At 46.0% G+C, this 13,472-nt stretch overlaps 1 protein-coding gene across 1 annotated transcript in view; it reads right to left on the bottom strand.

The window, feature by feature from the left end:
• Positions 1-13,472, bottom strand: part of ptpn4a (protein tyrosine phosphatase non-receptor type 4a) — a 55,177-nt gene that overhangs the window by 6,357 nt on the left and 35,348 nt on the right. Inside the window, exons 8-20 of the mRNA XM_034286787.1 lie at positions 11,685-11,805; positions 11,389-11,476; positions 10,266-10,354; positions 9,123-9,186; positions 7,998-8,170; positions 7,395-7,463; positions 6,310-6,444; positions 5,963-6,121; positions 2,315-2,471; positions 1,634-1,717; positions 1,438-1,494; positions 758-914; positions 308-474 (exon numbers count right to left, since the gene is read on the bottom strand). Coding sequence (XP_034142678.1) covers positions 308-474; positions 758-914; positions 1,438-1,494; positions 1,634-1,717; positions 2,315-2,471; positions 5,963-6,121; positions 6,310-6,444; positions 7,395-7,463; positions 7,998-8,170; positions 9,123-9,186; positions 10,266-10,354; positions 11,389-11,476; positions 11,685-11,805 — 1,520 coding nt within the window. The remainder of the gene's footprint in view (positions 1-307; positions 475-757; positions 915-1,437; positions 1,495-1,633; positions 1,718-2,314; positions 2,472-5,962; positions 6,122-6,309; positions 6,445-7,394; positions 7,464-7,997; positions 8,171-9,122; positions 9,187-10,265; positions 10,355-11,388; positions 11,477-11,684; positions 11,806-13,472) is intronic.

The following is a 13,472-nucleotide window of genomic DNA, read 5'->3' on the forward strand; positions in this document are numbered from 1 at the left end:
TTCACCACAACCAAGAAGCAGGACTTTCTATGAGGTGAATCACTTCACTCTTGGATTGCACAGAAACAGCAATAAAGCCTGATAAAGTGACAAATGCGTAAAACCGGTTATAGGCCCGAATTTCCCTTAAGAAAGCGATAACCTAAAGTCCCTTGTGCCCTGGTCGAGGTGAAAACCATAGGGCAGATACCAGGGGGAGCTATTGCGCTCGCTGCATATCCAAGCAACACAGAAGATCACAAAGATCCAGAAGACAGGAGTCCTGCAATCAGCAAGATTTTCATTGACAGGTGAAAGAAGGACTCACATCAAACTGGGCTAGTAACGCCCCGCTGAGCAGGCCTTCCTTCAGGGTCACCATGGATTCCCTCCAGGCGCCCTGGTCCCTCTGACTGGGGTCTTGAGGACATTTCTCTGGGATGTACTGGAAGTCCGGCTCCGTGTCCTGCTTCTCCTCCACCACGTCATAGATGGCTATGGACACAGGACAGCAAAACGGCTGGTTAGAAAAGTCAGAAAAGGACCGGATCCCTTATTACTGTATTAGGCTGGTTTAAAATACCAACACCAGAATACCACTGTGAAAGAAGGTATGTGTTATTTATATACAGTGCGTGAAAAATATTGGAAAGTAGACAGTAGTCTCTTTTTAGATATTCTTTGTTCTTCTGTATAGGAATTATGGTGTATTTTACAATGGTTATTATATTAACAAACCAGCAGATTACTTGGTAATCGATCAGAACACTCTCCTCACCATTGGGCCTGACCAAAAGAATGAGCTCTCCTGAATGGCTGTCACAGCTGGCCTTGATGAACATGACCACCTGGTCGTGAGAATGGTCCGAGATGTCCCGACCATTGATCAAAACCACCTGGTCACCTTCGTTCAGGCGAGGGACACAAAGGTCAGCCTGTAGAAGGTTGAAGGAGAACGCGGTCAAAACACAGTTGGGTCAAGTCGTTCTAGTCTGCTGTGGACCATGAAGGTTGGGCATAAAGTGTCTCAGAGCAGCAGTCAATCAAGGTTCAGCTCTGCTCAGTCCATTTAACTGCATTCATTACAGTATCATCTAGATGGCAGACTTCATCAACATCAGATTAACCTCCAGCCTTGTCTGTTGAGCTCTGAATGGACTGTTGCTGAGTGACATTAAATCAGACCGGTTCATTTAAAGGGACAGTGAACAGTACGACTTGCTCTTTCTCCTCCACACTCTGAACAATGGATTTTCTTATGCTGTGTATGAGAGTCAGAGTGACTGAGGTCGTCAGTGGAACAAGAGAGAAAAGGCAAGAGGTTGTGATGAAGGCCAGAAGGAGAATAAAAGATGTGGAGACAGAGAGCGAGCGGGGGTTTTCCAGAAACAGAGACCCAGAGTTTTCATGACTGTTGCAATGCAAACGCGCGGGGTTCACGGCAGCATTTCCACATACCGATGTCCCAGGGGCAACACGAGACACGATGACAGGCATCTTCTGATCAGCTCCCCCCTGACACAAAACAATGGAGAGAAGGGTCAACCAAGAGGTCAGTAACAGTAACAGAAGGCCAGGAGATGTGCCTCCGGGACCTCCTCATGGCATAGGATGATGTAAGGGCACCTGGCATAGGTCTAGGCAGAGGACTCACCTTGACATTGAAGCCGAATCGACCATTGTCGTCCGGTCTCATCTTAATGAGGACCAGATTGTCGTGAGGGACTACACCGTTGAGCTGTGGAGAACACACACACACAGATGTGTAAACACATCGACACGCTTCCCACAGAGCCTCAGGAGAAGGTTCAAGGGTCAACCCAGGACCCGCTTTAGTAACTTGGATTAGATCATTAGGAGACTAAATGGAGGGAAGTGGGGACGTGGTAACGATTGAGGGTTTGTTCATTAGGATCCCCATTAGCTAATGCAGCAACGACAGCTAGTCTTCCAGGGGTCCGGCACAGAAATCATATGTTTAACATACAATGAAAAGAATTAAGTTATACAATTCTATACATTACACATTACTTAAAACATTTTTATTAAAAGAACACAAAAATAAAAACAAGCTCAACAAGCAAGATGAGTCCTTTACTATTTGTTCAGTCATTTAATTGTATTGTCTAGGGAGAGGGAAGTCTGGGCATCTCTGCTTAGACTGCTGCCCCTGTGACCCGGCCCCAGATAAGCGGAAGAAGATGATGATGATAAGAAAAAAATCTTGAAAATGGCACTGGTATTGGTTTTATGAACGTGATCTGGAAGAGAACTCCACTCTGTAACGGCTTGGTAAACTACTGTGGATTTGAGGATATTAGGGTGGTGGTCTTACTGTGGTCTTGTCGGTTGCCACGGGAACATCGTACATCTCATTGACATGATTGTCTAGGAGACTCTGCTGGGAGTGGGCCTGGATAATCTGGCTCAGGTTCTTCCGGGACTGTTTGGGAGGGAGGGCTGGAGGAGGCCCCTCTACAACCTCTGGGGATCTGTAGAAGGACACCCACACATTGTTTGCAAATTTCACCTCCAGTTTGTCGATCCTCAATTCTTTTTCAAGATAAGATTGGATTTGCTAAAATCCAATTGAGTTAACAATAGAGCTCAGTAAGCCATTCAGCCAAACGGCACATTTGGTTAAGCTAAGACAACAGTTGCCCCTGTGGCCACTGGCCAACAACAGAGCAGACCTCATACAGTATATTCTCCAACAGAGACACACAGTACTGTATGTGTTGTGGGCCTAACCAGCACAGGCAGTCACTCAAGTTCATAAACCCCAGGAGACACAGGAGCCTAGCCAGGGCCAGTTCCACCATATTGCCTTTGTTTGACATCCTGTAAACAGTCTCATGAAAAAGTAAGAACAGCCCCTGGAAAGTTGTCTTTTTTTTTTTTTTTTACTTGTACTTTTTTGGATATAAGTATTTGAGCAAAATCCAACCACAGTCATTAATAAAGGTAACAAATTCAACAAAACTCATTTTATATTTACTTTGAAGGCGGCCTTGCCCTGAAAAACAAATATCAAGACACAACTGACATTTTTGCCAGATTTGGAGAAAGACCAAAACTAATGGAACAGTGTGCTCTAGATCGATGAGTCAATCTGACGATGTTTGGCCACAATGCCAGACGCCACGTTTGGTAAAAACCAAAATATTAAATAAACTAATACCGTTCGTAAAGCATGGAGGCAGTGGTATTATGGTTTGGGCCTGAGTCAACCATAACTTCCATATTGTACAAGAAAACTTTTGAGTTTGAATGTCAGGCCATCTGTCAAAAAGCTGAAGCTGAATCAAACATGGATCAACAGGAAAAGTATCCAGAACATAAAAACAAAGCTAGAAGAGAATGGCTCAGAAGATATGTGGTGTTATAAAATGGTTGAGTCAAAGCCCAGTCCTCAATCCTGTCAAAATGGAGGGGATTGAATGCAAGCGGTGCATGCAAGAAAGCCCTCGAAGAAGACAGTTGAAGCAGTGCTGTAAGTGTAGACAAGAGTGGGCAAAAAAAATCCTCCCAGTTGATTTATGACACCGGCAAGAAATGGGTACATACAGCCAAAAGCGTAAAACACCAGCTATTGAAGCCGGGGTTGCATAAATATTTTCCATACACTTTTTTTGTGACTAATAAATTACTGCGAAGTATAATCTGTGTCATTTCTTAAGTTAGATTACCTTTATATGTCAATAGTGTTGAAATAAAGAGTACTTTTTCATATGACTAACACTAGGTTGGTGAAAGAACAGAGATGACAGTCTAGCCTGTCTTGGACAGTAGGACAGTGACTGCAGGCAGGCCCAACCCCACAAGTCACTCTTTAAAGGTCAATTCTGGGTCAACAGCCTTTCAAGTGTAGCCAGGATGTAGTTTTTTTTTTTCCCTCCAATTTACAGATCATGTTGTAGAGGGGAACATAACGTGACCTGGTATTTTTACTTTGGGTTCCTAACAAGAAACCTTATCCGGACTGAGCCACAGCTAAGTGACAGGGGATGTTCTGTTTTCAAATGTTTATTTTGAGAGGGGGGGGGGGGGGGGGGGGGGGGGGGGGGGGCGTGTTTGTGTGTGCCTCACTGTCTCAGGAAAACTGAGCAGGTGGTTATGTCATCTTTGAGATCGGTGACAAGAGAGACCAGCAAATGGTTTGGCCGGGAATGTGGGTTCATGTTAGCGTGTGTGGCTGCGTTTCCCTGTCCACACGCCTGCAGGGCTGAAAAGACCGAGGAAAAGGAGGGAACGCGTACAGTATCACTGATGTGGCTTTGATTGTGTGTACATTCATGGGTTCAATTCTAGTGTCAAGTCCTGGGTCAGAACTTGGCATTAATCCCTCCATTTCCAGTAGAGGGGCGGTGTACTGTATCTGAACTAGTCCTCGCGACATAGCTCTTGGTAAGATAACACTCCTACATCATAGAAAGATGACAAAAGAGGGAGACGCACAGAGACAATAGAATACAGGCTATTGATTTGTTCTAGCTTAGCGGCACTTACCCAACCTAGCCTATTTATAAGCAGTTCCTGGAACTCTGAAAGGCACCTCAAATAACATCGCAGCATAACCCAACACCAGTAGCTCAGTAGGTTAGGCTTCTCTCAGAGGGACCACAGGGACTCGAGAAGAGCCACATGGGGGAATCCTGACCCAGTCAGAGACACCAGGGTTGGGATACACTCAGATATCAGTAAACTAGACCCGCAGGGTTGGCCTTTTGACCCAAGAAGTGGATACGGCACCCAGACAGAGACAAGCCGAACTAAAGGCTTTATGATCCTTCAATGTACACCCCTCCCATCCCAGAGCTGTAAACACTTAACAACCCACGTTCAAAGGCCCCGTCTCGACTCAAGTCAATTAAATTACATTTGGTAAAAGGGTGCGAACTGAAATTGCAAAACACTGACACGGAGGCTAACTAACTGTTAAAAAGACAGTTTCAGCAGTAACTGCACACAGTGTGACACTGGCATTGTAAAGTCAAATTAAATGTGGCTTCCATTGATTTTTTTTTTTCTTGCAGATGCTTTAGTAGAGATGTTAACAGTGGAATAAATGCACTGTCACCAACTTTTCCCCTCGTTAATGAATGTTGTGGTGTTTTGTAGGGAGCCAGAGAGAGACAGCTTCCATGAGATTGCTTTCCAGTCGACACACTTAAAGAACTCTAACCAAAGGCATAGACATTTTGTCTGGTTATGAATATAGTAAAGAACATATACTCCAACCCTGTCCCTCTTTGTATGAAGAGTGTACCAATCTTTATTCAGAGCACTTACTGTACAATGCAGAATTTCTACATTTCTACCTTGTAAGAAAATTCCTGCAGTCTGGAAATGAAGCAGAGTTTTCAACTTTCCTCATATTTCTTTTGAATATTTAGATATTTTCCCTAAATTAACCCAGTTTTTCCTCCTCCCAATTGGCTGTCCAATTTGAGCTTATGGCTTTACTGCAGCACCTGTTAGCAGGGAAAGCCATTCGGGGCCCCCAATCATGGTCACATGTCTCTGGGCACCCCAGGAATGGGAGAACGTTTCAATGCAGGCCTTGTCTCTCATACCGACATAGGGGCCTGAGCCTTTCCTGGTCAGACCAAGCAGCCACGTCAACAGCATCCTCTGCAGACTTGGCAACAAAGAATGCATCCGGTTATGAGAGGAAATGGAGACAAACCAGTGACGGACCTTCCACATTTATGAACGTCTGCTACAGCAGGTTTCTACCGGTGACCCTGGATCATCTCCTTAGCGGTCTACAACGGCAATGGGTCAAATGTTCCCTAGTGGGTCCGACTGATGGAGTTGGTGTGAGCTGACCAGGGCCCCAGAGGCTGATTTGGGATGAGTGTGTAATGTAATGTCAGCAGACTCACGGAGTAGAGTCAAGGCTGATGGAGTTGGTGTGAGCTGACCAGGGCCCCAGAGGCTGATTTGGGATGAGTGTGTAATGTAATGTCAGCAGACTCACGGAGTAGAGTCAAGGCTGATGGAGTTGGCCTGGGTGGACGATGCCGATTTGTGATTGGAGAAGACGGGGAGGCTGGGCGAGGCGTGGATCACGTGGTCCACCAAGTGACCCACAGAAGACGGCCGCGTTCGTGACCCCTCCTGTATGAACGGGTTCCGGCTGCAAGCACACACAAGATGGCGATTGGGACTAATGAATGCACTGCGCGACACGTCTAAATGCGTATCATTCCTTACGTTGTAGCCATGCTATGAGACGCGGAAGTAACATTACTGAAATGAGACCCTGAACGTCAAACCCTCCGAGGTCAATGTGAACGTTGTGGAAGAGGACCGGCATGTACTCACTGGTTGGGAGTTCCGGGTGGGGAGCGTGTGGGCAGGCTCTGGGTTTCCAGCCTTTCGTCTGATAGGCTGTTCCTGCTGACTGCCTCCCAGTCGGTCCCGCCCATCAACTTCCTGGCAAGAGGCTTACTTGGAGACCTACTCAGACAGTAAACACAATTAGTGACTTGGCAGCGTCAAATAGGATGGGACACTGCTGACCAGGGCGGTGAGGCTTGTCTGAAATAGTGATCTGTTCCCTGCAGTACATAGGGTTACTTCTGAGCAGCACTCACACAGACCAAGAGCAGTGTACTATACAGAGGAAACTCCAGTCTAAGAGCCTACCCACACAATTTAATTAAGAAAACCAAGAGTTTTTTCAGATTAGCGTACGAAATAAGAAAAATAACAATATGAAGTTGGACAACATTATATATACCCCAGAGCCAGAGGTAGTATTTGGTTGCACTCCCATCAGCAAAAGTAACTGCAGACAAATGAATCAGTCATTACTTAGCTTGCTGCTCCATTCAACCGGCAATGTGGCCCAATTTCCTGCAGCAAACTGCACCAATTCTAATTTCATGAGCAGTCGAGTCCAAGTACAATCTCCAGGGTGTTTCATATTGTATAGGTTGTTAGTCCTAATTTTCTAACTTAAAAAGTTAAGTTTAAACAAATAAAATTGTTTGGGGGGAAAAAATACAGCAATTAAGCGACCATATTTGACCCCAAGTATAGACAAATTTCATGCATAAGTAAAGATAGCACATCCTAGATATACAGACAGGTGACAAATACTAGTAAAAACCTAAATGAGTGGAGGAACATAAGGATTGTGGATCCTTCTGTACTGTTGCACTGCATGATACATCCTCTGTGTTACGTAACCAAAAAAAGAAGCTTGGCAGTGACCATATCTCAACCCAATTCAAACCTATGTGAGATTTAGTAACGATGTAGACAGTCATCCATCCCATCTGGACCAGCAGAACCTGTGAAGCTGTTCTGCTGGACAACATAATGAGACATCACGTTGGTTTTTCCTTTCATTTGTCACCGGTCTGTTTATACAAGCAGAGAGAGTATGGAGTTGTGGCACATACCTGGCAAACACCCGGTCTTTGATCCCCTTCTCTTTGCCATACTGCACAGACTGCACTTCCGTCCTTCCGCTACAGACAACGTTGAGACAACATCCAACCGTCATTGTAGTAACATTCATTCGCATCTTCCAAGCCTGCTGTGCTGTACTTCAAGTCCCAGCGGGAGCTTCAATAATAAATCAAAAATCTCCCAACTCCACAGCTAGTTCCATCCATATCCCCAAACTTTCCCCCCAAACCAGTTGTCACAACCGACTGCAGAAGAATAAGACTTTAAAAAAAGAACTTTCTTAGCCTGCTCAGCAAACCCCACGCCCAGAACAGCTCTAAGCAAATAGTCAGGCATTGCGACAATGTGTACCATACAGTTCAATTTTGTACTATTTCTAAGCTACTTCTGAGAAGTGAATCCATATGAATAATAGAAGAAACCCAACTTAGTTTTGGGGCATTTTTAATAATTCATAATTGCACAACATGAAACAGCTAACAAATCCCCAAACATTGATAACTGATGGTACGTGTCACCGTGACCTAGTGAACAATGTACCTGTGTCAACATTTCGGTGGCTGTGCTTTATGAGTGTGGGGATGATTCCCTACCAGTAACGAAACTTGGAGCCCAGGGTGAAATAGTGGGCAAAGAAGTTCTTCTGAGGGGGAACAGGCCGGTCCAGGCGAAAGAAGGTGTGGTGTTCTACACACGTCTTCCATAGGTTCTTACAGGCTCTGTAGTTCACCATGTTAAAACCTAGCAAGGTCTCCCTTGTCTCATTCTGTAGTGAGAAAGAGAGAAAGAGAGGAAGTACGGTTTTGAGCAAGGGACAACAGTAGGTTGGTATACGGAGACCGATCCATTCTTAGCGGCTGATACGTGACCCCTCTCCCACACATTAAATGTCCATAGCCAACGATGTGTGCCCCGAGCAAACAGCGCTTGGGCTCCCCAATGGCACCCTATACCCAAATAGTGCACCAGTACCCACTCCTGGTGAAAAGCAGGGTACAGACCCTGGACTGAATGGGGAAAAGGCTGCAGTAAGGGACACAGCCCATTAATAATACAGCCTGAGTGAGTCCATGCTGGTCGGTCGACGACCGCACTGCTTTTAGTACAGCTAACTGTTCTGGAAAATCAGCGCCCCATCCATTATTTAACAAGGAAAAAGGGGGTAGTGGATGGGGGAATGTTGGTGGGGGGAGCGGGGGGATTCAGGGTGTTTTTGGGGAACACTTCCTACAGCGATCGATTCAATTTCAGATCACGCTTCCCGACTCCACCGCCTAATGCATCCATTGTTCGCAATTAATAAGCATTTACGCTCTCCTAAATGCTCTCTTTCAGATCACAGAGATAGTCGTCGGCAGAGCAGGTCGGTTATTATGCGAGCAAACCAGTTTGACAAACGGGAGATATGGACTATTAGTTCACGTCATTTCAGGTTGATACGGATTCCAGTGGTTTTGGGAGGGCCTAGATACGATGCATGTCTATAAACAGTATTAGCTTGTCCTCTCAGACGATGAGCCAGAAAACTGGATCAAGTCTGGAGACCCTTAAGACAAAGAAACAGGGTCAGAAGACACTGACTCGCATCCAGTGTTTTGTGCTCCGCTGGTCTTCATTTCCACCGCATGAAAAGCTACAGACTCCAAAAACACTGCTGGTAGACTAGATCCCACCTCACACACGGCAGTTTCAAAAAACCAAACAGCTTGAATACCCACCACTTCTCTCCTGAGCTGAACGAAGAACTGTTTGCACTTGAACGATATTTTGACAATCTTCAACCTGAGTGGAGAGACAGAAGCACACACAGATGTGTCATTGCAATGCATGCATGTGATCGCTGAGGGTTGAATCAGAGACTCGGCAGCAGAGAACAGCTGACATCAAAATGTCTCCCCGTCAAGACTAATCCCTCCCCCTGTACCTCCTCATAACCCCTCCTCTCCCCCCGCTTCCCTCCCTCAGGCTTTCTCCCACATTAACATGACTCACAGCTCAGCTAAATATATTTCACATTCTTAAATGTGCACACACACACACACACACACACACACACACAATTCTGTCCCTCTCAGTGAGTCATGCTCCATCAAAGTGAAGCTCATTTGTCAGCCCGTTGCGGAACGTAAATAGGAGCAAGGCTAGAGTCTGCACAATCCTCTCTCAGACAGATCTCTGCTTTAACTCAGTGGACCGCTCGGCTCTCAGCTCCGTCTTTTATAGCAGGGGCACACTAGCCCAACAGAAACAGCAGCCGTTAGTTGCCAGCCTTCTCACGTGAAGGCGCTGCACAGCTGTTTAAAAGAAAATGTGCCAGTGTTAGCAGCCCTAAATTTAGCCTGACAGTAAAGCATATATTTTCAAATGAGCTGCTTGTGCTATAGCAAGCAGCTGGCTTTTAAAAATGGGGCAGGGGGTGGGGGCCGTAGTTCTGGTGGGGGGCAGGGGGGTTGGGAAGTGTGTCTGTCAGTGTGTGTCTCCGTGTTGGATTATCACTTGTCTGGTGGGGATTTGGCCTGAGCTAACCCACCCCTGGCACACGCGTCCATTAGCCCAGACGTGGCTGAATAGTGGACATTTCTAAGAATGAAAGCTTCACTGCCCCAAAAGGCGGCATGCGTGACAACCAGAAGCCCACTGAGTCTGCCCCTGGAGGAGAATCCCGGAGCGATCATCTGCAGTTTACAAATGAATAAGCAATGCAGTTACGTGAGGCGCTTAGAAGAATCATTAGGAACACCGAACGCTTCTGCGAACTGGGCGACTGAAGCCAAACATATCCTCCTCCTTCTCAGTACATATTTAAGTTATCTGACTTCCGAATCGCCGTCAAGTATCCGAGACAACAGCCTGTCACTCACCATGGAAAGCAGTTGATTCGCACTCGGTTCTTGTAAACAACGATCCCTGAGGACATCACCCCAATTAGAATCTCAGTGTGGCTTTGATCCTGGCACAGAAAGAGGGAGAGAGGGATGAAGAGACAGAGCACGGAAGGGAATCAATGAAGGCCATTGGCGGATTAAGCGTCTAAGCACCCTGACAGTAGGCAAAGCCTGGTGTGAGCTTCAGAGACCGGGCCAGACACAGAGGCTGTCTCCCCATCCCTCTGTGGTGGGGGTGGGGCTAGGGTATGACATCTGTACGAGACAGCCAATCATTCTCAGCTTAGAAGCCATTCTCTCCAACTATCCACGGTAATAGTCACAATATCAGGATTCATTCTAAACCTGGTGTCAAAGAAACAGCCCTCTTTTGAATATCTAAAACAAATCCACAGTTCAGGTTCTTGACTTTGTCTAGCCGGTTTATAATCACCTAAATAAACAGGCTAGCCACAAAAAACTAAAACAATGGATTAAAGACTTCTCAAATTATGAGGACGGGGAATGAAACCCAGATTTAGTCTGTCCCTGTTCCAGAGCAAAATGGCTGGGGCCTTTGTTTAGATATGCCTTTGACTCATTGTACTAGGAATGCCTATGTATAACTGTATAACTTGGCCATTGTGTGACCTGCTTTGTCTTCAAACCATTATTCAGACCAAAACAACCAAACCTAGACAGACACCCAAACACCCAAACACGCACACGTACATTATCTGGGACAAACAGTCAAGTCGGTTTAAAACGACATTAAGGGGCTCTACCAGTGGTTAGGTTAGTTTAAGGACTTATGACACTGGAGCACACTGCCTAAGAGTTTCTCCAGCGCTTTCTCTCTGGGATCATCAAAGCTCAGTGGTGCTGCTGTTCCTAAAGGGATTTAGACTGAACAGCATAACGAGGCCCTGGAGGCTGGAGCCAGAGGAACATGCCGACAGTACAGAATGAATGACCACCCTAAATGCAAGTGTCAACCCTCACTCCGTCTCAGCATACGTCCCCGTGGTGGGTGAGAAAACAGAGAAGACAGAGCGTTGAGAGGTCAGGGATGCCTTGGAAAGCACAGACTCACTGCGCACATGGACACACGGCGACATACCCTTGCATAGTGCAATTCCACTCCGTACAGCTCCAATGTCCGTGCTGTGTTCAGGTAATTAAACTCAGCCTGGGCAGGAGACAAACCACTGAGGCGAGAGAAAAATACCAGAGGAAAAGGAAGAAGTATTAGCAAAAAATTCAAGAGGTACAGTGAGACCAAGCAGTTCCTCTGCAATTCACTTCATAAAACCACAGACACTTTCTCTGCTATGAGAGCCAGCACAGTAAAACACATGTAGAAGGTAGTGTCCCTGAGATAGTGTGTACATGGGTTGTAAAGACGGGCTCGTCCACCTGTGCTGTTGGTGGTGTTTGGTGACCTCCTTGTCGAAGCACTGAGGTGGGTTGGGGATGAAGCAGAACTCCGAAAGGTACCCGGGGACATGCTCCGTGTCACTGTAGTCGCCCAGCTCAGCTACACAACACAGACAGAGTCTTCTAAACACATACAGCTTACACCACACAGCAAGCATTAGGCCTATACTGAATTAATCTCTTGTGGAGAGACTACATGGTACTGTTTATCTGTCATGAAACGACAGTTATGGGAGAGATAACGAGCGGCATTAGTTCCAGGGCGGTGGATTTTAGCTTGGCTTGCACTTCGCAGGGGGGCGGGACATTTGGCCAATAGACTTGCATGTCATTTCTGAACAGATGGGGGTGGAGCTCTGTGTTCTGGTTACAACCTTTTCTTAACACACTTGGACCCAAAACATTACGATTTCTGTTCTTGGTGTATGACAGAAAAACCGTGGCCTAGTACCAATTAATGTACTACTGATTGTCTGATGAGTGATAACAGAGAACAGATGGGCGCTGCTGTGTTTCACCCATGCCCCTTATGAATGTTTTAAAATAAAGTAAGTATACCAACACAGACTTTAAAAGGATGTAAAGGGAAAATAAATTATTTACTCCACCCTGATGTGGGAAAAAAATGAATGAAGCTCTACACTACAGGACATCCCATGTACACGTTATCAAGGTGGTCATGAATAGAAGGTTAACCAAAAAACCTTGGTTTGGTGTCTATTAATGAGAGAGACAAGCAGTTGAGAAGTGCCAACCACCAATTCTCAGAGCTAAGTACATCATAGCCATTAGCTTATGCGAAATGGCCACAACTCATTTGAGAGGACCTATTAACTACACCCTCGTAACATGTATTGACAAACAGATCAATCCAATAACCGTTATTGATGTAAAAACCACGAGGAAAGATCCCTAATGTGCAAACTAAGTGATCGATTGCCTATGGACGTACGGACAATATGCAAATAAATATATCTGCAGCAGTGATGCTAAAGCTTTCAGCGGAGTGCATTTTTTGATTGAATTCGATCAGTCTTACTTAAAGCATTTACCACTATCCCCACAGCTATAACACCATTAAATATGCTTAATGGGGAGAGATATTGAGCGAAGTGAGTCTGGACACCCTGTGGTGGTGTTAGATGGTGTTGCAGTTAAAATCCCTCCAGGGACCTACATAGCAATGGGACTCCCCCTTAAAAATAAACCTTGAGAGTGGGCCACAGCATAGGGCCACAGCAGTCGTGCCCCCCCCCCAAAATCTGTCATTATTCAGGTCAATCTGGTGACACAGACTGTATGGCACACAACACTCCCCTGGCAAGGTGCCCGGCAAAGAGGGACACCGCGGCTTTCTGCTAGCTGTGGACCGCCAAGTTAGGCTATGCTACCATGCTATACTATACCAGCATGGTGTGGTAGTTGTAAGTTAGCTTGTCAGTAACTAGGCTACTTACAGGTACAATACAATGTTCTGTCAGTGTACCGGGGGGCTCAAGTCACCTAAGCTGGGAGGTTATTTGCTGTACACGGTGCTTCCCTGACTTGACCTCTGATGAATGGCCGGTTATGCGTCAAGCCACACATCACAAGTCAATGTGGGACAAAAGACAGGATGACACAGCCCAGTCAGGTTAGCGTAGTACACAGCTAGGCATGACCCACTGGCGTCAGAGCTGTGAACAGAGTATTATGGCCGATTTCAGGCTCCACTGAAAACGGCTCGTTTTATTGGGCGAGACAGTTAAAGAATAAATTGGATTACAC

The sequence above is a fragment of the Esox lucius genome, chromosome 16 (genome assembly GCF_011004845.1).
Source record: "Esox lucius isolate fEsoLuc1 chromosome 16, fEsoLuc1.pri, whole genome shotgun sequence".
NCBI lineage: Eukaryota > Metazoa > Chordata > Actinopteri > Esociformes > Esocidae > Esox > Esox lucius.